The 27,187-nt window shown below is 43.1% G+C and overlaps 2 protein-coding genes across 2 annotated transcripts; one reads left to right on the top strand and one right to left on the bottom strand.

The window, feature by feature from the left end:
• Nucleotides 1-11,853: 11,853 nt before the first annotated feature.
• On the bottom strand, nt 11,854-13,108 carry LOC310814712 (putative potassium channel regulatory protein; the record flags this gene model as incomplete). Its single annotated transcript, XM_083684212.1, has 2 exons — nt 11,854-12,124; nt 12,540-13,108. 2 exons carry the CDS (start codon nt 13,106-13,108, stop codon nt 11,854-11,856), a joined length of 840 nt encoding a protein of 279 aa, XP_083540338.1.
• An 829-nt stretch (nt 13,109-13,937) lies between these two features.
• On the top strand, nt 13,938-25,013 carry kpna3 (karyopherin alpha 3 (importin alpha 4)). The gene is made up of 17 exons (XM_083684642.1): nt 13,938-14,085; nt 17,957-18,001; nt 19,678-19,767; nt 19,975-20,004; nt 20,187-20,239; nt 20,487-20,582; nt 21,240-21,325; nt 21,516-21,602; nt 21,747-21,916; nt 22,074-22,118; nt 22,226-22,357; nt 22,513-22,641; nt 22,837-22,941; nt 23,237-23,308; nt 23,412-23,574; nt 23,843-23,937; nt 24,047-25,013. Exons 1-17 carry the CDS (start codon nt 14,017-14,019, stop codon nt 24,143-24,145), a joined length of 1,566 nt encoding a protein of 521 aa, XP_083540768.1. The 5' UTR covers nt 13,938-14,016; the 3' UTR covers nt 24,146-25,013.
• Nucleotides 25,014-27,187: the final 2,174 nt, after the last annotated feature.

The following is a 27,187-nucleotide window of genomic DNA, read 5'->3' as shown; positions in this document are numbered from 1 at the left end:
CTCACTTTTACTGCAGTGTGTTTCAGACCTGACAACTGGATATATGAACATCTGCTCGCCGTCACTGACACCTTCCACTGCCTCTGATCTGCTAATGGGAGTGAAGTAAATGAGGGCAGAAAGGGAGTGGGCGACTTAGTGGAATGAGACTGGGCCTTGGGCTCCTCTGTTGGAAGCAGAGAGGCAGGCCTGTTATTTCCTTGGCGCCCACAGGGCTGGGCAGTGTTAGAGAGGGAGGGACGGAGGGAGGAAGGGAAGGAGGGAACAACGTCTGTCCTTTAATTAACTTCTCCTACTCCACAACGGGAAGGAGGCAGGCTCCCTGGATGCCCAGACCAACACACTGCGTTGTAGTGTGTACTGAGGAGAATACATGGAGCTCTGTGCTTCGCACCACATCGGCTCTCGGAAATCCATGCTTACATTGTTGACTACTATGCATCACTATAATCCACTTATTTATGAAAATATACTTATAATTCTATGGTTTTATCTGTGCTGCATGAGAGGTGCTACACGTCTATCTTACTCTCTACTACACTCCTCTTATATGCAACAGCAAATTCTATTGGTCCAGAGACAAGCACCTATAACACTCATGTGAGCGCTGTTTTTTGTTGTTGTTGTTACGAACCAAGTTCGATTGTTCTGCCATATTGCTTTCAGCGCATATTGGGTGGACCATTCAAAGTCATGTGGTAGAAGAGAGCGTCTGTTCTATACATTCAGTTTCTATGATCGGAGCTTGGCAGGCCTTCCTGTGAATTCAGGGTCAAACCAAGGCCTAAATGTAGTGGAGTCACTGTCTGTTTGTTTGCATGCTAACGAGATCCCCTCAGCTGGGTCTGCTGCCTCTCGGACTCAAACCAACTCTCAGCAGAAAGACCTCCTTTGTTCTCACACAGGCAAAGAGAGTGAGAAGTGTTTTTAGAGGAATATAAAAGGCTCTCAGACAGCCTCCGTCCATCTGCAAATCCCCAACTTTCTCTCAAGATGAAGACATCTGCAAGCTTGATCAACAACGCAGTTTTGATACATGGAATATTTATTTGTAATGTTTACCTCTTGCTTTTAGCACATCGAACTACAAAGTAACTATTCTGTAATTAATTTCTATTATGTTTTATGTATTTTATCTGCAGTAACCTTGTACAACTAAGTCATTCACTTTTGTTTACCAATGCCCCATGTATCGTGTGTGTGTGTGTGTGTGTGTGTGTGTGTGTGTGTGTGTGTGTGTGTGTTTACTTTCACAAGGCAGCCATATATTTCATGTTTGTAGACAAACACAGTGCAGACCAGACAGAAGTCAAATAGTGTCCTGTTCTCTGTTCTATAGGTCACTATTCACTTCGGCTTGTGAATGCAACAGCAATAAAGAAATGTATGCAGCTGTCGATGTCAAGCGGACATGGGTTAGAAACAAGAGAGACAGAAGGAAAACAGGGTGACATTAGTCAAATCAAAACAAATCAAAGTGTATTTATCATATGCAGAGGATACAGCAGTAAACAGTACAATGAAATGCTATTGACGAGCAACCTCTCAACAGTGCAGTGAAACACAAGGATACGAATAAAATATAAGAGTAATAACAATACAAAACACAATATACAATCATGAGTAATAACAGTGAGACAATAAGTGTGTGTGTGTGTGGGTGGGTGTGTGTGTGTGTGTATGGGTGTGTGTGTATGTGTTTGTGTGAGTGTGTGTGTGTGTATGTGTCTGTATGTGTGTGTGTGTGTGTGTGTGTGTGTGTGTGTGTGTGTGTGTGTGTGTGTGTGTGTGTGTGTGTGTGTTCCCCCGCACTGTAGGCTGTCTACAACAGTGGTGTCATCAGCAAACTTGGTGATAGAATTGGAGTTGGTCACGCAGTTGTGTGTGAACAGGGGGTACAGGAGGGGATTGAGCACACAGCCCTGGGGGGCCCCTGTGTAGAGAGTCAGTGTGGAGGAGGAGTCTGATATGAGTAAAGGGATACTGCAGTAGAGAATCTTCAAGTGGAGAGAGAGAGAGTGGGAATGTTCCCCCTACACATACTGTAAATGTTTCCACTTGGCTTTTGTGGTGTGAATAGCTTGTGTGGGATACTGCATTGAAAGGACTTCGAAGCTTTATTGAGAGCACGGGTGTCTTGAGGAGAACAAGCTAATTACTGGGCCAATCAGCTTTTTAGAAGCAGATGAGTGCTGTGTTGTAGTGTGTAGATTCATACAGTAGTACAGTGGTTTACAAATGGTCAGGGCTTTGAGTGCTGTGTTGTAGTGTGTAGATTCATACAGTAGTACAGTGGTTTACAAATGGTCAGGGCTTTGACCCACCAGGGAGGGTGGGGATGACACTGCAAGATGAGGTCATCTACCATGACATCATTGTCTGGGCAGCAGCCAGGAGAGAGCAGGCTTTCAACTCCTCAGACAACTTGAACATGCTTATCTCTCTCTCTCTCTCTCTCTCTCTCTCTCTCTCTCTCTCTCTGTCTCTCTCTGTCTCTCTCTCTCTTTCTTCCTCTCTCTCTCTTCCTCTCTCTCTCTCTCTCTCTCTCTTCCTCTCTCTTCCTCTCTCTATCTCTTCCTCTCTCTCTCTCTCTTCCTCTCTATCTCTCTTCCTCTCTCTCTCTCTCTCTCTCTCTCTCTCTCTCTCTGTCATACCTATTTATTTAGTATCTTTGCACTGCTTCCTCCCAAAAATATATACATATGAAATGCCAATATGAGATGAAACATTGTGTGAATAGTTTTTCATGATTTAGTATTTTAAATAACAGCTTTTGTGTGTACCTATTTTTACCCTGGCCAGGAATCCGGCGGTGTGGCCTTGTTCAATAGCTAAGTTAGCTAGTAGCCTACTTAGATGGTAGCATCAACAACAATACACATGTAAATGTATCTAGCTAGCTAGCAAGCTACTTTACCTAGTAAATCTGGCCACCTTGAGCAAATCAGAGACATTTTATTGAAACCAACAATGAGGTGATGTCAACCATTTGTTTCAGATGCAAGCTTGATGTTACATTGTTACTTGCACTGTTTCTCACATTTTGCTACTGCAACAAATACAAGAACGGTTGGAGTCAACAACATGTTTTAAGTATGATTTGTCAGAATATGAGCTTTTAAAACTATGGTTTTCAGTGCACAGATACTTTACCTCTTTCTCTCTCTCTCACACACACACACACTCTCTCTCTCTCTTCCTCTATCAAACACACCAACCACACACTCACACACACACACACACACACACACACACACACACACACACACACACACACACACACACACACACTGTCTCTTCCTCAATCGAACATACCAACCACACACTCACACACACTGTCTCTTCCTCAATCGAACATACCAACCACACACACACACACACACACACACTGTCTCTTCCTCTATTGAACATACCAACCACACACACACACACACACACACACACACACACTGAATGACAAAGCGAAAACAGGTTTTTAGAAATTTCAGTAAATGTATTGAAATTGAAATACAGAAATACCTCATGTACATAAGTATTCAGACCCTTTGCTATGACACTCTTAAAATTAGCTAAAACAAATCACTCAATAAGTTGAATTGAGTCCATCTTAATGCAAGGATAATAGTTCATGTCATTTTGGAATTAATATCTTTGTTTTTATAGGGTCTCTGATTTGCATAGGAATCAATTACACACTGTGTGGATCAGGTTGTCATTACAAACTGAGCAAATGGAGAGGAACAAAACTGCTCAGGAATGCAACCCTGAGGCCTGGGGAGACTTACAAAAATCTACAAAGTTGAATGGTGGAGAGGAAAAAGCACAGTCGATGGGACAACATCATCTCAGTCACTCTACAAAATTGGTCTGTAACCAAGTGGCCAAAAAGAATCCCTTTATGGAAAATAATCTCATATCCATAATTGTGTTTGCAACAATGAATTCAAGTGATACAACAAAGAAAGTGGCTGGAAATGTGTTTATTTGGTTTTACTACAAAGCATTAGGTTTGCTGCAAATCCAGCACATGCAATGCAGTTTCCGCACCATCACTCGTGTGAAGAATAGTGGTAGCTGCATCAAGTTATGGGTATGTTTGTCACTGGCAGGGACTGGGGAGTTTGTCATGATCAAGAGAAAATTATGAAATTGAGTTGGTAGTGACATCCTAATCTACACAGTGTGTAATTGATTCATATGCAAATCAGAGACCCTATAAAAAGAAAGATATTAATTCCAAAATTACATGAACTATTATCCTTGCATTAAGATGGACTCAATTCAACTTATTGAGTGATTTGTTGATGACATTTTTGCATTTTAGCTAATAAGAGTGTCATAGCAAAGGGTCTGAATACTTATGTACATGAGGTATTTCTGTATTTCAATTGTAATAAATGTACTGAAATTAAAAAAAAAAAATATTTTCACTTTATCATTCTGGGGTATTGTGTGTGGATTGATGGCAAATTCTTTTAATTGAATCCATTTTAAATTTAGTCTATAACACAACAAAATGTGGAAAAGGTGAAGGGGTCTGAATACTTTCCGAAGGCCCTGTATATTGATCAATAATACCATTACAAGCCTCCTCTCACTGTTGTATATACGGTCACAGCCTTGTAGATAGTTTTTACCATACCATGTTACAAGTCACATGTTACAAAATACAGTCAGGAAAATAAAAATATTTGTTGGTTCTCTTGTCAGTGGTCAGTCTTCCTCTTTTTGAATCCAAATAGTGATGTACTGAAAATCACAGGGCTTTGCTCAGGCAGCAGTTACTGCTGTAGCTGACACACAGAGACACAGTGTTGGAAAAATGACTTCATTCATCAGAATGTAGGGAAACCCCTGGTTCCCTGATAGAGTTAGAATTAGTAGAACACACACTCGTAACCCATAAGCTCTAACACTAACCCTAGCTCCAGTCCTAACCCTAGTTCCAGTCCTAACCCTAGCTCCAGCCCTAACCCTAGCTCCAGCCCTAACCCTAGCTCCAGTCGTGACCTGAGCTCCAGCCCTAACCCTAGCTCCAGCCCTTTACGTGATATTGGAAACGGTGTGATGAAAGTGATAGGTTCTGTTTGCCTGATGCTTACTTAGGGTAACGTAGGTTACAATCTGTTCCAGCGCAAATGACTCCAATGCCACCAACGCATGCCCAAACTTGCGCCACGCGTCACATTAACAGGGTGGAGCTCAATGGCTGAACGAGGGAATATTTCAGAAGTCAGAATTTCAGGTATTCGCTGTCGTTTGCTGCGGCAGCTTGGTTATGCAGGGAGAAAGCAGCTGCTGCTGCTGTTTCTAACACTGTGGGGGTCTGTCTGTGTGTCTGTCTCCCTGTATGTCTCTCTCTCTATCTGTCTGTCTCTCTGTTCGTCTGTCTTCCTGTCTTTCTGTGAGCCCTACACACAGCTGTCCCTCCCTACCAACAAGCTGTAAGGCACTAACCAACCGTTCCCATTCAGGGAGTAGGTTGTAATTATCTGTAGACACTGATCTTAGATCAGCTGTGTGTTTTACCTGCAACATGGTTAAAGTTAGATTTGGGGGAGGGTAAGCTGATCCAAGATCTGTGGTTAAGGGCAGCCTTTATGCAGATCAATGGAGTGATAGGGCAAAGGAAATCAGGCTCAACACAGCCAAGAGAGCAGAGTTGTGGTCCTTATAGGGAAGATCTTGGTTCCATTTAAAAGAACTTGCTATTTCACTTCATACATATTTTCATACATATTTTCACAAGAGAACGTAGACATAACAAAAGGCTTATTCAAACATAAATATGTAGATTGACTGCAACATCGGTTGCACCTGCTCCATTCAATAACTATCTCTGAGTATGTTCCTACCGCTGTTTGGAATCGACTACTGTACATAGATACCAAAGACTACTATTAAAACCTAACAATGTCGATCTCAACACACACAGACACACATTTTCCCACATTGACTGCCACAGTCACACCACTCTGCTGTGCATTCCCCAGATTTAAGAGTTAAGACCTGATGACAACTTGTTCTGGTTTTATTTCTGAACATCGTGTCGTCCATATTTGTTTATGCTGGGGTGTCCAATGCACACAGCCCCACTGGATCTAGATCTATATCCTGTTGCGTTTTGCACTGACGAGTCAAGCTGCATGGATACAGTTGAGCCAAGTCTGAAAACAGTTCTAGCTTCATTGCCCTAACACCTTAGTGTCTGCAGATCTGAGGGCATCGACATGTACAGTACAACCAACATGACGGAAGTCCCCCTACGTCCATTGGAGAGCAAAGTGGAGCCATAGACATATTGCTTACACCTATCTGGTCCCCTGAGATCTGCAATCTCAAAAGGGGAAGGGGTTAAGGCTAGGAGGACTTTTTTCAGACATGGTCGTATGGGAAGGGATGAAGACTGGTGTAATCGAAGAGGGTAGCAACTAGTGTTTTATAAATAGGTGGGAAGCGAACGCACATGGAATGATTGCTCAGAAATGCAGACAAACATTTAACTTGATGGGACATGAAGAAAGATAAAAATAGAGTGGGAAAGGACGGGGCAGGAGACAGGGGGACATCAGACACTTTTCACTCCTCTGTTGTCTCCATAGATTTTATTCCTTTCCCTCACCAGTTCAGTTGCCATGAAGCTATCACAGAAATTAGCTAAATATCAGATCGTTTTTCTTATCTGTTAATCATTTATTCTAGTCATTACAGGTGACCACATTAAGATTTAAAACTTATTCTGTCATGAGACACCTGTTGTAATATGATAACAAACACTTGTTGACACAATTATGGTATCCAGAGTCTATTGTAAACCTAACCCTAGATAAAATTACATATTACTATCATATTCTTAATGTGTTTCATGATGAATATTAATTTTGATTCAGAACATGCATGTATTCTGTATCCAATAGCTATATAGTCTATCAAAACGTTTCTCTCTCAACAGAAAAACAGTCAACACACTGGTAGCAACGACTATGGATAATAATGACTCAGACACACACTAAAACCAAACAATATCGACTTGCAGTTGTCAGTGTTAAGGGGAAAAAAGAGTAGGCCTACTACTTGTCAAAAGTAGGTCGAAGTTCAGTGTCTAGCTGTCGCGCGAGGACGGCTGATGAACTTGTGAACATGCGGTGATTTTATTTTGTGTTCTTTAGCAAACACCTATCAACAGATCACTTATCCATAATATGTTATCCACTCGTATTCATATGCAGAAAATTATGTGCTAATTATATTGTACGGAAGGCCTTTACTATAGCCGAAAAGAGTAATCGACCCAGGTCGGTCCGATAGCCTACCCAAAAGCGTTCGAAAAAAAAAATCACATTTTGATAAAGACATAGGCTATTTATCACTTCGTTGTTTGACTATCGTTATTATAAGTCTATATAGTAGGGTTTTAGGCCTCGCTCTAACTAACTTATTTTAGATGCTCATTCAAGTTGCAATTGAAAGTATCGGCAATTATAGGCAAATCCACACTGAAACACTAAAAGCCAACGTTGAACGTACACGAAAAATAAATCTTAAAATTTGTTTTTGGCCGAATATTGGATCCAATAATGCCTTCAAATATTCAAAGTTGGCCTAATATTACATCGTGAACTAAACTGTCCATTCCAATGTGTATTTTGTATCTACCCTATTTCAATGGTCATCATGATTTAGGCAAAATAAAATATATACGAGTATATGCTATAGGTCTATATCTTAAAATGTGTATTTGGCCGAATATTAAATCCAAAAATGTTTTCAAAGATTGAAAGTAATGTTATGAACTAAGCTGTCCATTTCAATGTGTCTTTTGCGAAACCTTCTTACCTAATTGTTTTGTCGCACTCGATCCAGTGAGACGATGCTCTCCTTCTCTCATTTATCACGAACGAAATTTTAGGTTACAACTATAGGCTATTTGATATACACTACCCTATATACAAAATCGTTTTAAAAAAGCTGTGTTTTCATCAATCAGTTAATGATTCATAGGCCTATGCCTATTCTATTTAAGACTGAAAATGAATCACATCATGTTTGAAAAATGTTTACCATCATTGTTCTCCAAGATCCGTTAACCAGGACAAATTATGCTGATTAATTCAAATCCATAAACATTCGACCTTCATACCCCTCGAAATCGAAATATGATTGAAATATGATGATTACACCATTGCGACAGTAAACACATCTTGTTTGGCATTTCTAAAATGGGTGCGGATATCAAGTTATGATATTCAAACTACTTTGGTAACAAATTACCGGCTGGGCATATTTCTATTAGGCCTATGTCACTGAGGCCTTGAGTAGGTCTATAGCTTGTTGGCACTTAATGGACGTATTGCTGGAGATATTAACTCGATTTTGGCTTCATCAACATATGACCATTTGATTTCCTAGATATTGAAGTGGTCCTGAAGTATGGCTAAACTTATTGGCCTAGCCTATAACTGAAAAGTGAAGAGTTTATGAGCCTTTAGACAGATAAACACATTTTTGACACAATATCAGGAAAACACAGTACGTGAAATCGACAAAAGTCGCCTAGATTATTGGGAACAATACAAAATATTTCATTTTCCTTGAATCTATGTCTTATAAGTAACTCTCTATCTCTCTATCTATCTATTTCAGCTCTCATGCACGGGCAGCATTTAGTTAAATGGTCGAAGTGCATGAGTGAGAGAAGTTTCCCTCATAACCAATATGAGGCTAATGCGTATCCAAAGACACACTGAAATGTTCATAAATTACTAGGCTCCCTCTGACTTCTATCATCTATGTATCTGTAAGTAGGCTACTCCATCTTCGTGCTTATCTCCTCTTATTTCTCCTCTCCTGAACATCGAGAGCGCTCGCCCGGTGGCGGCGTGGCGCGTGTCTCCAGGATGTGCGGTATGGACCGTAAGCTACAGAGAGAACTTTGATCGCTTGTTCCAACGCACGTGTTACACCGTGGATATGAGATCCATCCTACTGTATATGAGTGTGTATCGATGGGCGGACCTCCTATTGTGCACTCAAGGTCGTGTGCTTGCCTGTTTCCCTCCAAGTAATAGGCTATACCGCTCCGCCTCCCTCTCTCGCAACTGTGGCGCAATGTAGTCTATAAATACCAGGCTACTGTGACAAAAGGACAACTTCCTTGAACCACGATGTCACTGCAATACTAGCAGACGATATCGTTATTGACAGACTGATTGAAGGCGTGCGTTAAACTCGCTGGGATATAAATTGTCCTTCCGTGCGTATTCGGTTGGGCTACCGTCTCCAGGTTTCGTACAGAGAGAGTAAGTAGCTTTTCATTTGTCCTGTCAGTACATTTTTTTTGCATCAAGCCATTCAGCAAGTGTTTTGATGTGTATGGGATGGTTATTCTAAGTCTATTTAGGGAATGGAGCTGGGTATCGAGGTCCGATAGCAGCCCAATCTAGAAGATTGAAGTTGCCTTGACCGGTTCTCATGCGAGTGACTGGCAGTAGCCTACCAATCTTCAAATCAAAATATTTTCATAACACTTAGCCTACTGTTGTAACATATACGTCTATGATTGTAACCCATATCATTTGTTATGCCACCGCTTTAATAGCCCAAATGTAAACAAAATAGGCTGTAATAAAAATCGAATTAATGAACTACATCCACTCTGCACATTTAGATCAAATTTGTAGGCTACAATAGATATATGACAGCTATTTGATCAACTTCGTCTAAATGTTGTTTGGTGAACAAAGAGAGCCTGCCGTAGAAAGGGCGACTGTTTACTATAGGCCACTGTAACAATGACGTCGAATAACAGACAGCGGTTTCAACCACCAGAAACAAGTTTTGAGCCATCAACATAACCATGAATTTGGAAACGGGTTACATCATCGACTGTAACCAATAAGAGGCGGGATTTCCGTTTCAGCGGAGCCCAGACTATCAACCCAGCGATCAACTCTTGAATTTTCAATCTACTATGAAACATCAGACATTTGAGGGATGGAAAACAACTGGAAACATTTTCCAACTATAGCTATGTGTTAATTCATGAATGAATTGTTTATGAATGCAGTGGCTGGACTTTCCTGGAATTAGAGTATAAGTAACCTAATAGCCCATGATAAAATATCAGCTTTTACATCACTTGAATAATGCACAGTGGTGGAGTATTTCCAGTTAAAAAGCTTTAAAAATGCCCTCTGCTGATGTATTGTTATTAGATGCATATGCACTGGAAGATGTTGACACATTGTGTTGACACATTAAGCATAGTTTTTTTTTCCATGACCAGTACCATCCCAAACTTATTAGCCTATTTCTTCTTGATTTTATTTCAGATTAAGAAGAACTTTGGCCACCCTTCATCCCAGACGTGTGTGTGTGTGTGTGTGTGTGTGTGTGTGTGTGTAGCCTTGCGGTGCTATAGCAGCACAGAATGGTTTGTGGGTTATAAGGGGATGCAGGCCATACTGTGCTGTTGCAGTAACGCCTGGAGAAAGATGAAACGATGGAGATAAGGATCGGGTTACTCTAAGCATCATGTGTCTAATGCTTGGGATGAGTTCAGACTGGGTACACAAAAGATTGTGTGTGTGTGTGTCTGTCTACCATAATCTGTGACTGGCTGCCTTGCTGTAGCAGCACGTAAATATTGGAGTTACACCACTGCTGAAGCCTCCAGTATTGACGGTGCTGTTGAAGCAAAGTGTTGCCATTTGACATCTTCTGAGCCCTTGGTCCTCAAGTGCAGATTGTTGCCTGTCACCCTATGCATGACTGCTGTACAAGGACACATCCAGCTGGGATGTGAGGAGCCGATCAGAAAAGGAGTGAAGAGTGTGATTGGTGTGTGTTTTAGGCAGGTCCATAGATAAATAATCTCGGGTTGCATCTCAATAGTGAAGTGACTTCCTCACCTCCATTCAAAATTGTTGAAAGCAATATGGCATCAGTCTAGTGAAGATTTGGTTTCGCTCGGTCACGTCTTTCAGATCGGTGTGGGTGAATGAAAGGAGACAAAGAGAGGAAGCCACTTTGGGTTATTGAAATGCAGCATAAACATCTATGACTGCATCAACAATACACGCAGGGATTCATTGTGAAGTCAAGTGTGAAGTTTACATACAATCAAATGTTTGTCAGACCATATGACATAATCATGTTATGATTTGTGATTATTGCTTGTTATTGTGATTTTGTAAATATGGTGTATATGTGGCACCAGGACACATTGAATTAATAAAGTATAATTTAAATAGAATAAGAGATTCATGCCTTTGCATAATTGATCAATTTACAAGTTAGTGAGGTGAGCAAAAACACATGTGATATTTAGGTTTGTCAATACAGTATGTTTTGTAATGATTAGCCTGATCAACATATCAGAATTTGACAGATATTCTACTTCAACAGAGATACAGTAGTCAGATAAAAAAAATATTGGGCCGGTTTGACTGACAAGGCTTAAACCTAGCTCTGGACTAATTCACACGTTCAATGGCAAATTGCCAATGAGGATGCTTTTTAGTCTAGGACTAGGCTTCAGCTTTGTCTGTGAAACCAGCTCTTAAAGTCCCTTCCCACATGTCCTACTATTTGTCGCCCTCTGTTGGGCAACTTGTGTCTATCTTTTTCTCACAGAGAAACTGCATCTAATCTCAATCTAGAGTGGCTTCCTCTCCTCATTCCCTTTCTCCATCTGCACTGTCATTACAGAACTGGAGAGGTAGGCATCCTCCATCTTGTTTTCACATTGTGTTTTTTTTTTTTTTTTTAATTTACTGATCTGTTGACATCAAGGAAAGGAGACAAGCAGAAGAAGCCAACTCAGACTATTGAAATGCACCTGACAAGTGGGATTCACTTCTTTCTGTTTCCTTTACTCTTCTTGCTGCTTTGTGCTACCACCGTGACATCTGTTGTAGGATGATCGGTACTGGGTGTTTCATTTAGTGCAACAATTTGGGTATTCTTTCTCCTCTCGAACGTGTAGCACTCAATCTTCTCCTCTGTAGAAACGGTCCTTGTGCTTATCAGACGGAATCCATCCCTCAAAAGGGTGTCCACGAGCAATCCAAGAACGTTGGTGCTATTCAGGAGTTTTCTGTCATCAGGCTCAATACTTACAAATCTATAAAGTGTAAAACAATGCATGGTTTGTTCACGTCACATATTGTTAATCTTGTGTAACCATGTTTTATAAAGGCAAAATGTAACAGTGAAAATTACTGTCCATTCCTAAATTCAGAAATATACTGTAGCCTACTTGAACAACATAATATACATAGGAAAATGTCCCTAATTTGTATAAGATTGGATATTTTATTTGGTAGCAACCCAGTCAGCCATGTATGGCCTTTATGGTTTTGCATCTGAATATACATAAAACAAGATGTAAGGCAAGATATGCCTCTAGTTCTATAGCCGTAGATAGATTTGAATTGGTTTCTATAGAAACTTTTGGTATCAGCTGCCCTGGAGGCCTCTCTCCCTGCCTTTGAGGAGAGCAGGGGGAAACACAACTGAGATAAGGGACCTCCCCTCACCTGGCTGAGAAGTCGTCCCTGGCAAAGTGGTCGGTCCCACAGTAGAAGACCAGGTCGTGGTGAGAGGGCCGTTGGGCAGGTACAGGTGCTGTGGAACTCTGAGGCAGGTGTGGGAAACTCCCTCTAAGATTTGGATGTTCAACATAAACTGATATTCTTGTGGCCAAAGCCTCCAGAGTTTTGTTGTTTGAGCAGAATATTCTGAAGAAGCCATGAGTGTCCTGGACAGAGAAGCGCACCTCCAGGACCTCAGCTCTGGAGCGACAGCAATTTATAACAGAATGAACCAGTGCATGCAAGCCATAGAATTCAGCCTCTTGGGCCAAACCATTGTAGTCACAGAATTCTGCTGATAGTGTGATTTGACCAGTCCTCATGTAATCCAGGATAAATTTAAAGAGAGTCCAATCTCTATCTATGAATACTTGTCCATTCACCACCTTATGATATGGGTCTTTGCCATCCAATATCTTTGCTAGTCTTGAGTCTGGGTGTCTTCTGAGAGTTGACAAAGTGGTTGTAAATTTTTTATCCCCAACATTAAATATTATTAAATCCTGGGCACTCATGTCTAGTTGGCTGACAGTCCAGAGTGTTTCAGATTAGAATGGTGTCTAGGGGAGGAGTAATGTTCAGTTGATTTATCCTGGCAACAAACTGTAAACAAAACAAAACTCATTTTGGTTGTTAACCGCTTAGGGGAGCAGAGCAGAATAAAGTTAGCCAATAGCAAGCTTCAAAATATGATTTATCAATGAAGTAGGATATGTAATAAATGATTTATTAATAAATGGTTAACCCACTAACCTATTAGCAGTAAATATGGTGGAATGTCAGTTTGGGATATTGAGGTCAATACAAAATTATATCATAAGGGTAATTTAGATCGAAATTTGAAAAGAGGAATCCTCTTTGATAAAACGTGGAGAGTTCTGCACATGTCGATGCCCATCCATCAATCAATCAATCAATCAATCAATCAATCAATCAATCAAGGAAGGATGTAACCAGATAAAAGAATGGTATTGGGCACTCACCTGTAACAAGAGGATAAAGCAACAAGGTGGCTAACCCATCAATCAAACAATCAATCAATCAATCGATCAATCAATCAATACATAACTTAATTTTCCCAGTCGGGAAATTCCTTGTGCAGCTAGGAGTTACTTAACGGGGTTACAATCATTTGTAAAAAAAAGTATTGCCAACATAGTGCAACTTTGTTCCAAGGTGTAACATACATTAAATGTTGCAAGGTACTCTATCGAGAGAGGGCACGCACGCCTGTTTACTCCCGTAAATCTATGGTTACTCCCCCAATTGACTGACAGACCCCTCCTTCTCTACGGGATTATACCTAGCGCTGTATCACGTCTCTTCTACCACCCTTCAGCTCAACGGCAGTACGATTTCCCGTTTTCCCCACCGGAGCTCCAAGCGCAGGACTAGCTTGCTAAACATCACGAAACACACAGCCATGGCAGAAAACGCCGGCTTGGATAACCACCGAATCAAGAGCTTCAAAAACAAGGGGCGCGATGTCGAGGTAAGAATATTAGCTAGCTGGCTAACGAGCTAACTTTAGCAACGCTGCTTGTTAGCGAATCGTCAGCGCCGTTGGCAACGGCTATCCTCCGGTATGGTGTTGCTGATTCTGGTACGCGGATCACGAAACACCCTCCGCCTACACAAGCTAGCAGGCGCGGCCTTTTCTAACACACGGGAAGGCCTGGCCGTGATAAGGGTCTCTCGCAACTAGTAAGAAAGATATTAGATCGGTAGCTAGCCATCTATAAATAATGTTCGATCTCTTGTTCATGGCCTGCCTGACGTCTCTCTGAAATGTTACAAATCAGCCTGTTGTCCAACCAGCATGATGATGCATGTAAGGTTAGCTTCCTGACTTAGCTGGCTATCCATGTTCTCTGATGTTACCCATGAGAGCTAACTTGGTAGCTAACACAGCTGAAGTGAGCTGCGATGATGAAAAATATTGTAGCTAGCTCTGACAGCTAGATTGTCTATCAACCGTACCCATATTTATTTAGAGATTGTGTAGCTAGCTAGCCAAGTATGTTTTATTTTTATTTTTTTACATCCAATCTTTTTTTTTTTACATACAATTAATTCATAATGGTAAACTTGCAAACTTGTAACGTTACTTCACCCTAAGTGATAGGGTTGCTGTCAGACGTGAGTCACAGCAGATGCACCATGAAACACAGACTCTGACAGAGAGAAATGCTGTCACTGTCTGGAGTGCAGAGTCAGTTAACCTCAAATGATCTGACATGTTGTCTATTGTGGACACCCTCCTTCTTGAATTAGGTAATGAAAGTTGTGGCTAGTGTACAGGCTATCATGCAGCTCATTGCTGCAAGTATGGTCAATATACCTTCAAAGTTACAGCCAATCCAATTATAGCTTTGTCATCAACATCCTTACATGTTTGTCTATAAGAGAGGCCTACACGATCTATTTTGTTTCTCGGTTCACACTTGGAAGAGATGACAGATTACACTTTGGTGTCTGTGCTGGCAGAGGAAACAGAAGTGCATGGTGCTTTTTTTTGGGGCCCAGCTCCAGTGTGACTTGCACATGTCTGTGGGGCATGTGTGTAGTCAGACAAGTTAAGAGCACCACTGCAGCTATGCTGGGAATGCAGGATCATAGAGCACTCAGTTTAGCATCAGAGATGTAGGCTGTGTCCCAATATTTTAAAATAGCCTCCCATCCATGCCTCATTTCCCTCCAGATCACTGATCTGACTGGACATGACAGGTGAAGGTAGTGTTTTGGAAACCTATCCATTTGATTCATCTATCAGTGGTCCTGAAGACAGGGAAAGGAGATGAAGTACAACCAAGCCTTTATGTATTCAGATGCACATGGGCAATGTGAACTGTTATGGTGGCTTTTGTAAATGGCAAGGAGGGGGGGTGTCATCATTGGACACTTTGGGTACATGGAGTGTGGCAGTAACTCAGACAGGTCCAGTAGACCGAGACTAAGTAAATATATATGTATGTATGTGTGTATATATATATGTGTGTATATATATATGTGTGTATATATATATGTGTGTGTATATATGTTTTTTTAGGGCATTTCCGCTTTATTGGGAAAGAAACTGTAGAGGTTGACAGGAAGGGTGGGTGAGAGAGAGGAGGGATGACATGCAGGATATGTTGAGGGTCGGAATCGAACCAGGAACCTTGCGGTCAAATGGTATGTGCTTATTGTGCTGTGCCACTAAGCACCCTAAGAGACTTTGTTTTAAGCTAAATATGACGCACCTCTACACGGCCCTGTTCCCAGCGTGCGCTCACTCCCAGACTTCAATGACATTTGTGTTTACAGACTTTACGGAATGTCAGGAGTAGGTTACCAAAATTAATCCCTTTCACAAGTTCCAGCATCTGCTACCAGCCTGCCCCTAAGGGGGCCACAGTTACCTTTGCGAATTATGGTTTTAAAATCAAAACCCAGTAAGGCTACAGGCCAAAACGTATTGGTTTTAACAAGGAAGAATCATTTTAAATCCAGTTGTCCATTGTCCTCCAAGCGTTGCTGGATTTCCTCTTCTCTTCAGTATGGTCCTCAATTCATGCACTTGGTTGTGGAGTGAGAGGTTACACTGCATTATGAATTATTCCTGTTACACTGAATTATGGTTTTAGCCAAAGCCTTAACACCCAGTTGGACAACATAGGCATTCAACATCAACAAAACAAACATGTACACTAGCCTAACTAAAGTTCCAAACAATTTACAGTAAACGGGAGATTCAATAGCCGTGTGTGTCGACCCAGGCTCTCTCTATCCTCTTCATTTGATGCAGTAATCTCAATGCTCTCTCTAGCCCTGGGCTCACACCCCGGGCTGTCAGGATTAGCATAAACTAAGGCAGCTAGCTCTCTCTCTCTCTCTCTCTCTCTCAAGGGATGAGTGTCTAGAGATTTGCATGGAATTCCAAATATTTGATTGATTGAGTTTCAGAGGGGTCACTTCCTCCCTCCTCCCAGCAACTCTCTGACTGGCCTCTTCCTACCAATTGTAAAGCCAGGCGAACACTGTGGGGCTTCAGCCACGAATTTGCTTCAAGCCACATCTTCACGACATAATATAGGCCTACGTATCTGCTGTGAACGCAGGTCCTCTGCGGTGCACACGACACCTTTACTCGCAACAGTGTGAGTAGGTAGACAACAGGAAGAGAAGACACATTCACGCCCAATTTGAATTTTGACATGTCTCTATTTTAGGGTCATGGATCTAAAAACAGCCTACATAATTTATTGTCCTGTTTTGTAAATTGTTTTGCTTTTTGTTTATATATTGTTGTTTTGTCCTATGCACCAACCTCACCAAGTCAATTTACTGTGTGCAAATATAAATAAAACAAATAATTCTAATTCTGATTCTACTCGTGAAGTGTGAGAGGTGTTATAAGGCATTATAAGACAACAATCCAAAGGGACTCCACACTGTAAACAATGGCAGCGCACAAGACCTCCACACAACACTGTGTTTAGAAATGGAATATTTCAGAATACATTCTGATTCTATGTTTGGGTCCATTCCATGGAGGGAAGAACTTGTGGACCTCTGGCAGGACCACAGCTGCGTTTTTGACACGCAGTATCTAGAGAAAATTATCATGATCTTTACTAATTCCCCTTCTTTCTGAAGAATGGACCGCCCCTGTGGTCTGCACCTGGCTAGTCAATTGCATGTCATGTCTTGAGTTGATTGGCCTTTTCTCGGTGCATAGGCAGGCTTTGGCTACAGCTGCAATTTGTTGCTCCTTCGTTGCCAGCACCTTTTCGGCCGTTCCCCTGCCAACGTACAAACACTGAAGGAGAGGGTGAGAGGGGGCTTGGTCGCTTAAACAATCGCCTCGTGGGATTTCCTAGTGCAGTCAAGACATCGCATCAAGACAATGTGACGTGGAGTATTTATCTTGCAGTATGAGACTCTCATCAGTTGGGCTTGTCTGCGATTTATAAAAGTCCATGGCTTTAGGTCTCATTCACACCATCCACATTCAATTCATTGCGTGCAAAATATGTATTTCAGTCTAGAATGCTGCAGCTGGTTTAAGCTCAATTGAAAAATGGATCACACCTGAGTGGCAGGTCTTGACGTGTTCTAACACTGTCACAATGCAAATAGAACCGTCGCTTACGTAAGTGAGGTCTGATGTGATCCTCTGCTGTCACAACCATACAGTATACACTCTAATTCTAATTCTTGATACCACTGTGATGGATAGGGGTTTAGGTAGGTCAGTATTTAATCTGGTGGCCAATGGCAAACATTGACTTTATGTTTTATTCCTCAGTGCATACTGTGTTGTGATAAGGTACGTTGTGAAACTCCTTCAGTGACTAACCAGCGCTCTCTTTTCTTTCCAGACTATGCGAAGACATCGCAACGATGTGACGGTAGAGCTTAGAAAGGTGAGTGGAGAGACCCCGGCGACTGCCTGCCTGTTGACAAAGGGACGACATCTTCTCAGATAGTATCAGATATTTACGTATTTACATGCTATGCTAATATTCACTTTCTGCAATGGGCCCAACATTCACTCTTTCCTGACCCCCTATAGACTGAAAGAAGATCCCCCCCCCCCCCCCACACACACACACACACCCTTTACACCCTTCTTTCCCACCTCCCCCCTCTCTCCTCCCCTCTTCCCCTCTCTCTGTTTGTACCCTGGTTGGCCCCTCCACAGATGCCATTCCAGTCTGGCCCTGTCACATGCCTCTTATTTTGGTAACTGTGAGCATTGCTCTTTTACAGCTCTGCTTCACACTGCAACCACCCTCTCTGCTATCTCATCAGTTACACGACAATGTGTAGTTCTAGGCCTGTGTGTGTGTGTGAGTGTGTGTGAGTGAGTGTGTGTGAGTGTGTGTGAGTGTGTGTGAGTGTGTGTGAGTGTGTGTGAGCGTGTGTGAGCGTGTGAGCGTGTGTGTGTGAGCGTGTGTGTGTGAGCGTGTGTGTGTGAGCGTGTGTGTGTGAGCGTGTGTGTGTGAGCGTGTGCGCTTTAGGAAGTTGCTAGATACCCACAACCTCACCGCCTCAAGTTGGTTGTTGTTGATGAGTCAGGATGCCCGAGCTGTATTTGGGTCAACCCCCCCCCCCCTCCCTCTCCTCAGAGGGGGCTTCTCGCCCTCCCTGGGGGAGGATTTCCCTTTCTCTGGCCAACGGAGGGCTTTGGCCAGAGACCAAGTAGTAGGTGCATCGGCTGGTAGCACATTCCCATGGACGTGTGGCTCAAGCCGGATACTGGTTGCCACTTGTTCCAGTCCAGTTCAAGGCTATAGCTCCAAGGTTAAGAATAGACCACTGTTGTAAGATAAGTGACACAGCACACTGTGGGTGGGCCTGTCCAGAAGCAGCCCCTACTCCCGAGCCTCTTGTGTAGGCTAGATCTGCAAGGGTTGGATAGGTATAAACCATACAATGACAATTCCACCTGGACTATCAGAGGGCCACATGGAGTGACTACGATCCTGCTGAGCCGATACTTTTGCAGTCTTTTCAGATCTACACAAGGGTCTGAGGAGAGGGGAGTAAGGGGCCTCGGGGAGTAAGGGGCCTCGGGGAGTAGAGGGTCGGACAGATGCATTCCTCCCATGCGGTATTGGTCACTAACGTCACTCAGGGGTTATGGGAGCATTCTTTACCCTCTGGAATGAAGCAGGGAATCTCCTCTGTGTGTGCGTGCACGTCTGTGTGTTGCCAGAGCTAGTGGATTAGTTAGGGGTATAACATTGCTTTGTCCTCCTTACACAGCAAATAGTTTGAAGCTGACTCAATCCCACCCGTGTGTGTGTCTCTGGTTTGGTTTCACAAAGCTCACCGCATAATGGTTGCATCTCAATAGTCTGAAATGGCTTCCTCTTCATTTGAAACCTGATCGAAAAGATGGTCCAGTTCAATCACACCAGGGCAGGAGAAGGACATGAGATTAGACGATAGGAAGCCACTTTCTATTACTATTCTGATATGTACCACTGGTTCAACACAGCAGGTTGCGTCTTCTTGGCTTCTTCCGGAATACTCCAGTGTTCCAGTGTTCTTCCAGAATGCTCCAGTGTTCACTTTCTGATTCCGTTTCCCTCAGAACAAACGAGATGAGCACCTACTGAAGAAAAGGAATGTCCCTCAAGAGGAGAGCCTGGAAGACTCTGATGTAGACTCTGATTTTAAAGGGGTGAGTTGGTTTACAAGCAGAAAATAATAACCTGTTATTGTATTTATTGATGCATTATGAATAATTGATCCTTTATTTATTTTATTTTATTATAATATATATATATATATATATATTTTTTTTTTTTTTTTTTTTAAATCAAAGCACTCTGTTGCAACCGTAACCATGACTTAAAATCTGACCTGACTCTCTCATTTTTCTTTCTAGCAAAATGTAACGCTAGACTCCATCTTACAGGTGAGCCTGAGTTCTGAAGGTTGTTGCTACATGGTCTGACTGTGGTTGTGTAGACGATGGGCAGAGGAGTGTGCTATCCCCGGCAAATGTTCATTTTTCTCCCATCTAAACTATATTTATCCTGTCTCTCGACAGCAGTCAGATCTGATGCCATTTTGTTATTTTCCTCTCTCTCCTTTCAGAATGCTATCAGTGACAACGGACTCGTCCAGCTCAGTGCTGTGCAGGCAGCCAGGTAGGAATGCTGACCTACTGGACCACGGCTCTGACCCTCTGGAGAAGCTGTTTGTATATGTAGTAACTGTAGTTAGGATCTGGAACTATTGAACTACTTCCTTCCCTCCTTCCTTGTTAGCAAATTCCTCTGATGTGACTGAATAAGTGGGTGAGGGAGTGTTGGCCACCATAACGCTTTCATTCTGCTCAGTGTCATGGAAGGAGGTGTGTAATTTGCCCCCCCTCCCCCCTTTCCTCCCATGCAGAAAACTCCTCTCCAGCGACAGAAACCCCCCCATTGACGACTTGATAAAGTCCGGAATCCTGCCCATCCTGGTCAAATGCCTAGAGAGGGACGACAAGTAAGTCTGGCTTACAGGGTGGTGAGAGGGGGAGGGGGGAGGAGAGAGGGAGAGCGAGACAGGCAAAGAGTCTGTGTGAACTGGAGCGTGAGTGAGTAGGCTAGCCCTGTAGGTGCCGCCCCCCCCCCCCCCCCCCCACTCTCTCTGTCTCTCCTGCTCAGTGGCTGCTGGTAAGCCCTCCCCCCTCGTCTACATGGCTGGGCTAATGTGAGCACTGTAGCAGGCTGCAGACACAAAGTGTGAGTGTGCATGCGCATGTGTGCTCTGCCCTGGCTCTCCACTCGGGGGAGTGGTGGGAGGGGAGATTAGGGAGGCTCTCACGTACAGACTAGTGACATGAGAGGTGGGATTATGTGTTGTAGACAGTGGAGAGTAATAATGTGTGTGAGGTTTGTTGAGATGTGTGTTTGGGGGGTTGGGGAGCTATATACTGGGGATGGGCGGGGGGGGGGGGGGGGGCGGGGGTAGAGACAGGGTCAGGCCTAATGGCTTGAGGGAGATTTATGTATTGAGGAGGCAGGTTAGTAAGGCAGGGCAATGGGGATTTGGGCTACTGATGTTCAGTTGCCCCGGGGCTATCATTTGTGTGTGGACAGCCAGAATCTGACCCCTCTTTCCCCCCATCCCTCTATCTCTCTCTCTATCTCTCCCCTCCAGTCCTTCTCTGCAGTTTGAGGCTGCCTGGGCGTTGACCAACATTGCATCGGGGACGTCTGCACAGACTCAGGCAGTAGTCAAATCCAGTGAGTTGAGATTGTCGTAGTTTCTCATTGGACCACTACCTCTCGACAACCAGACTTCCACTCCGCACGTTCTCTCCTGGTCTGCTCTCATCTGTGCCTCCTGCCAGACCTTCTGCCTGTGTTTGTCTGTCTCTAACAGGCTCTCTCTCTCTCTCTCTCTCTCTCTCTCTTTCTATCTCTGTTTGACCAGATGCTGTTCCCTTGTTTCTTCGGCTGCTACACTCTTCTCATCAGAATGTGTGTGAACAAGCCGTTTGGGCACTAGGCAACATCATTGGTGAGTTATGGCACACACACACACACACTCATGCAGCCTCTCAGAGAAGAGAGAGAGACACACACACACACACACACACAAACTCTCACTCTCACTCAAGCCTATCCAAGCCTATTAGATATTAACACATTTTTGTCCCTGCAGGCGACGGGCCTCAGTGCAGAGATTACGTCATCTCTCTGGGCGTAGTCAAGCCCCTGCTGTCCTTCATCAACCCCTCCATCCCCATCACCTTTCTCCGCAATGTCACCTGGGTCATCGTCAACCTCTGCCGCAATAAGGACCCACCACCACCTATGGAGACAGTACAAGAGGTGAGAGGTGTGTGTGTGTGTGTGTGTGTGTGTGTCCTGTGCCCCCCCCCCCCATGGAGACACTACAGGAGGTGGGAGTGTTTGTTTATAGATGGAAGCGTCAAGCCTCTGTGTACTCCTACGCTGATTGACTTCCACTTGTCTCCTTCTCTTTCAGATTCTACCAGCCCTTTGCGTGTTGATATACCACACTGATATAAATGTATGTATGACCCCAATAACACAACAACATGAATGCACACACACTCCCTCCATATGTCAACACACTGGTTGTGACCCCACTCCCTCCCTTCCCCTGTGTGTGGTCAGATCCTAGTGGACACAGTCTGGGCCTTGTCCTACCTCACAGACGGAGGCAATGAACAGATCCAGATGGTCATCGACTCAGGGGTCGTCCCCTTCCTCGTCCCACTGCTCAGCCACCAAGAGGTCAAAGTTCAGGTAGATGTCTGTCTGTCTGTCTGTCTGTCTGCTTCCTATGCCCTGATCCCCAAACCCTATTGGTTTAGGTAGGATGGAGTTGCAGAGGGAGAGATCCTGTGATATCACTGACTTCCTATGTTGTCATTTCCTTCCTGTGTTGTCCCGTCCTGCAGACGGCTGCTCTGAGGGCCGTGGGCAACATTGTGACGGGGACGGACGAACAGACTCAGGTGGTGCTCAACTGTGATGTCCTCTCACACTTCCCCAACCTGCTCACACACCCAAAGGAGAAGATCAACAAGGTAACCACCTCACACACACACACAATCCTTTACACTTACCCCTCTCACACACACACACAACCTATATGATTATAGGTTTATCTCAATACATTTGTGTGATGGCTTCAGTTCAACTCATATGGTCCATGGTGTGCGTGTGTGGGTCTCAGCTGAATGGCTTCCTGTGTGTGTGTACGTGTCCCTCCTACCCACTAGGAGGCAGTGTGGTTCCTGTCGAACATCACAGCAGGCAACCAGCAGCAGGTGCAGGCTGTTATAGATGCAGGCCTGCTGCCCATGATCATCCAACAGCTGGCTAAGGTGAGAGCTCTCTCTTTCTCTCTCTCGCTCGCTTTCTTTCTTTCTTCTTCTTCTTCTTCCTTCAGGTGGCGTCATTCCTATGAGAAGCTATCTAGTTTCTCCCTCCACTGACAGTGCATTTCAAGTCTCACTATTTGACAAGAGAACGTTCTTTGAGGGCAAATATTAGCATGCGCTTCACGCCCCCAACATCGCCTCTCTATGTCTGTGTACAGAGCTAGGAGTGAAAGAAGCCTCCTGCGGAGGTTTGCACTGTACACATCAGACAACTGACTTCGCTGTCTTATCTCTGCAGGGAGACTTTGGCACACAGAAAGAGGCAGCCTGGGCGATCAGCAACTTGACAATAAGTGGAAGGAAAGACCAGGTAGGTTTCCTCGCCATATACAACCTTATACACAAAAAGGTGACTGAAAGAGAGAGAAAAAAGGAGAGTGCCGATTGGCTGAAGTGGTTTTACCTGTCCATAGGTGGAGTACCTGGTAGAACAGAACGTGATCCCGCCCTTCTGCAGCCTGCTGTCCGTCAAAGACTCCCAGGTAGTGCAGGTGGTCCTGGATGGGCTGAAGAACGTCCTGATCATGGCCGGAGATGAGGCCAGCACCATCGCTGAGATCATAGAGGAGTGTGGAGGTAGCCATACGTAGGAGTCTGCTTTCAAATGTCCACAACCAAATGTAGATCATGGAGAGGAGGAGTGGAGAGCACTATTGAGATGCATCCAAGAGCCTCTGTTTAAAAACGTGGAATTGCATTTCTCAGTAATGTCCTAAAGCTGATAATATTACTACTAATATTGATACTGTCAAATAACTATATATTACAGTGATAACACTAATGTTGGTGCTGTGTATCTGTATTGGGTTTCTTCCATTGACTTCCATGTTTATATCACTCTCAGGTCTTGAGAAAATAGAGAACCTTCAGCAGCATGAAAATGAGGACATCTACAAACTAGCCTTTGAGATCATCGACCAGTACTTCTCAGGAGATGATGTGAGTGCCTCTGCTTGAATAAAGCTGCATCGTCCTGAGTAAACGGTCTATGAAATGGAACCACTGATCCATACTTTCTTGTTTACTTTTCCTGTGACCCCCTTTTTAGATTGATGAGGATCCTAGTCTGATTCCCGAAGCCACTCAGGGTGGAACCTTCAACTTTGACCCCGCCACCAACCTGCAAACCAAGGAGTTCAAGTTTTAAAGTCCCAACTCCCATTTACTGGGTCTCCCAGCTGCTGTGCACCTCCTGTCCCCTTCCGAACGTCACCCAGACACAGACTCACCAAGCAGACCTACACACAACCAACAAGCACTGAAGGAAGGAAGGAAGGAAGGAAGGAAGGATCATCAGACTTTTTTGAGCATCTATCAGCAATGCTTCTTAATGTCACAGAAAATGAAAAAAAGCGTTGTCCGACATTCTGCAGTTGCCAAAAAGTTGCTCTTATTCTCTCTTTCTCACACACACACACTCACACACACTCTCTCACACACACACACACACACACACACACACACACACACACACACAGAGACTGAAGTAATATGAGTGCATGGACCTATGAACCTGTTATACCAATCATAATACCAATCATCATATCAGCGAAGATTTATTTTCTGTTATTTGAAGGCAGGGACTTTTGTTTAGGCGTTTGTTCTCTGGAGCCGAGCTGGTTTTACCAGAAGGGATCAGAGCACGTTGGATCCCCATCTGAGGACCCTTCAGCCTCAGTCAACCCTTTGAGGAGTACGGGCAGCACAAGCTGTCTTCTGTTGAACATTCTAACTGATTCTAATTGATGACATCACAAAGGGCTGCTGATTCAGTCCTAAATGAACTGTAGTATTCCGAAATGGAACACTTGAGAACAACAATCTTAAAACTCCCTCCTCAAAGGGGTTCGTTCAAGTATGGAGAATCCCTACTAATGTGGAGCACTGAGCAAACAAATGCCGAAGTGGACTGTCAATTCAACCGGGCCACCACTTACTACTCATTTTCCTTTTTATTCGTGAAATCATCATGACATTTATGAACATACAAAAAAAAAATGAAAATCGTACAAAAACTAAGACAATGAACAGGAAAATTCTGAAATGTACAAGAAGGAATACTTTGTAGCATTGATCTACCGATTGCTCATGGAAAGTGAGAAACCTGGGTAAAGAACTGTGCAAGGGACGTGGTTGGAGAGGAGGGGGGGGGGGGGACCGCTAAACTGGATTCTGGATCAGTCACTCTAAGAAGTCCTCACTAAGTTCTCCTCTGAAATGAAGAAACTCCTCAAAACAAAACGAGCCTTAAACTACTGGGCTTTCCAACAAAAATATTGTCTTTTCTGTTGGAGGGGGAAGACATGAATTAATGACTCATGAATTTGAGGCAGCATTTGGGAAATGTATCGGGTAGAGAAGAAGAAAAAAAGACAATGTAACACTGATCTCATCCGTTTTGATTCCACATCTGCAGTTTCTATCCAGTCTTATGCACACTTCCAGGTCGTACCTCTGCTTACTGTGCGTGGAAAGCAATGTTTGCTTCAATAAGTCAAGCTATGGATGCAGTGGTTCATTGACTATACAGTTGTGCATACATATTTTTCTCTTGTTCAATATGCTACAAATCTAATCATACAATGTAAAAGTATTCTCCCAACACTCTGACGTTGGATCTGTAAAAAGCAGCTGCGTTTTGCTAGCCATCGATTTGGTCACCGCGGAGCTGTACCATTGTATTTACTGTTAAAGATTAACAGGGAGTTTTGTTTTTAACTTGTAACGTGATGATCGATTATGACACAATTGAAAATGGGCTTTCCGGCTCTTGTGGACTGGACTTTTGTCTTGGTTTTCCCAAGCATGTATTTGTGAAGGGAAATGGAAACAAAAATTACATTTGGACTAATGTAGTTATGTTTTTGGCTGCTAACTACTGAGGAGGAATGGGGGATTTGTGGTGAGGAGCCCATGCCTTTTTGGATTAGCCGTTCATAATCAATGAACAAAAGTCTAGCAGAGGTGTACAGTCATGGGTCTAGGCACCAAGATAGAGCCACTTTAAAAGAATGGAATTTTAGTCTTGTATCAGAAACTGATACAAGTTTCAGCTTTTTTGCAAGATTTTTACTTGCTGACGAAACGTATACTAAAGAAGAAAAAGCAACAGATGGCATTTTTGGCCTCTGATTGTCTTACTTTTTATACATTTTAGAATCCATTTCTCTTTAAGGTGGCTCACAATGTTTTATTCAACTCAACGCATATTAAAGAAAATTATGAGTTGAAATTCATGTGGCCTTTTTCATTTGTGAAACAAGTCTTTACCTTGCTCATGTATTTTACAAATTAATTTGATTTGAGAGCACATTTTCATAAACTTTCCCATCACTGACATGTAGGGCCACTTCTTCAAGACAGAGGAACACTGTTTGATTCAACTTGTATTGATCTAAGTTAACAATGTTACAGATAAAAATGCAACGTTAAAAATGTATTAGATTTTCTCTTCTACATTACACAGGCAGACTATGTAACTTCTAAAAACGTAGCATCCTCTTAAAGAGGCAGTGTTGTAGTCAAGACCACCTAAATCGAGACTGATTCAAAACCAAGACCAGAGTTAATCGAGTCTAAGTCGAGACCAAGACTGGGGTCAAGACAGCATTCAGCCAATCAGGTTGCCCAAAAATAAAATGTATGAATGTTCCAAATAAAAGCGAAGCTTACTGAACAAGGGGCCAACAACTCAAAAACACTAAACAACTACTTGTTTAGTAAGTAATTTTATTTTGAAATAAGCTGCAGTGGACCTGGGACAACCTGATATTTTCATATTTTCGTTCATATTTTCTCCAGCTGATCACTTTTATAATTAGTAAGGAGGAATCCGACGCCTTTACTGCCTTAGTGGACCATTTTTAAGGTAGGCTAACTCAAGGGCAGAATGGATGTATGAGCCAGAACACTTGCAGAGTTCGGACGTTAGTGAGTACGTCAAAAGACCGGGATGAAACAGCATCCACTAACAGCTGTGCGGCCTAGAAACACCTAGTTGTATTCACGAGCGGGAGCCAGTCAGTGAGCACCAAAGCAAAAGCAATATTAATATTTATGAACGGTTGACAGTGTCGTGCCAACAGGCACAACTCCCAATATAAAAAATGTCTCAAAGCAGTAGCGACGCGACGTCCTTGCTAACTCATACAGTACCTTCTAACAACCTAGGCATTGGTAAAGTGCAAGT

This window comes from Argentina silus, assembly GCF_951799395.1.
Source record: "Argentina silus genome assembly, chromosome: 14".
NCBI lineage: Eukaryota > Metazoa > Chordata > Actinopteri > Argentiniformes > Argentinidae > Argentina > Argentina silus.
Note: the sequence above shows the minus strand (reverse complement) of the source record. Positions and strands in the feature narration are given on the sequence as shown.

Coding starts and splice junctions, on each gene's coding strand:
- kpna3 (XM_083684642.1), top strand. CDS start 14,017: ATGGCAGAAAACGCCGGCTTGGATAACCACCGAATCAAGAGCTTCAAA. Junction 19,768..19,974: donor TAGACTCTGATTTTAAAGGG/GTGAGTTGGTTT, acceptor TTTTCTTTCTAG/CAAAATGTAACGCTAGACTC. Junction 20,240..20,486: donor AGTGCTGTGCAGGCAGCCAG/GTAGGAATGCTG, acceptor CCTCCCATGCAG/AAAACTCCTCTCCAGCGACA.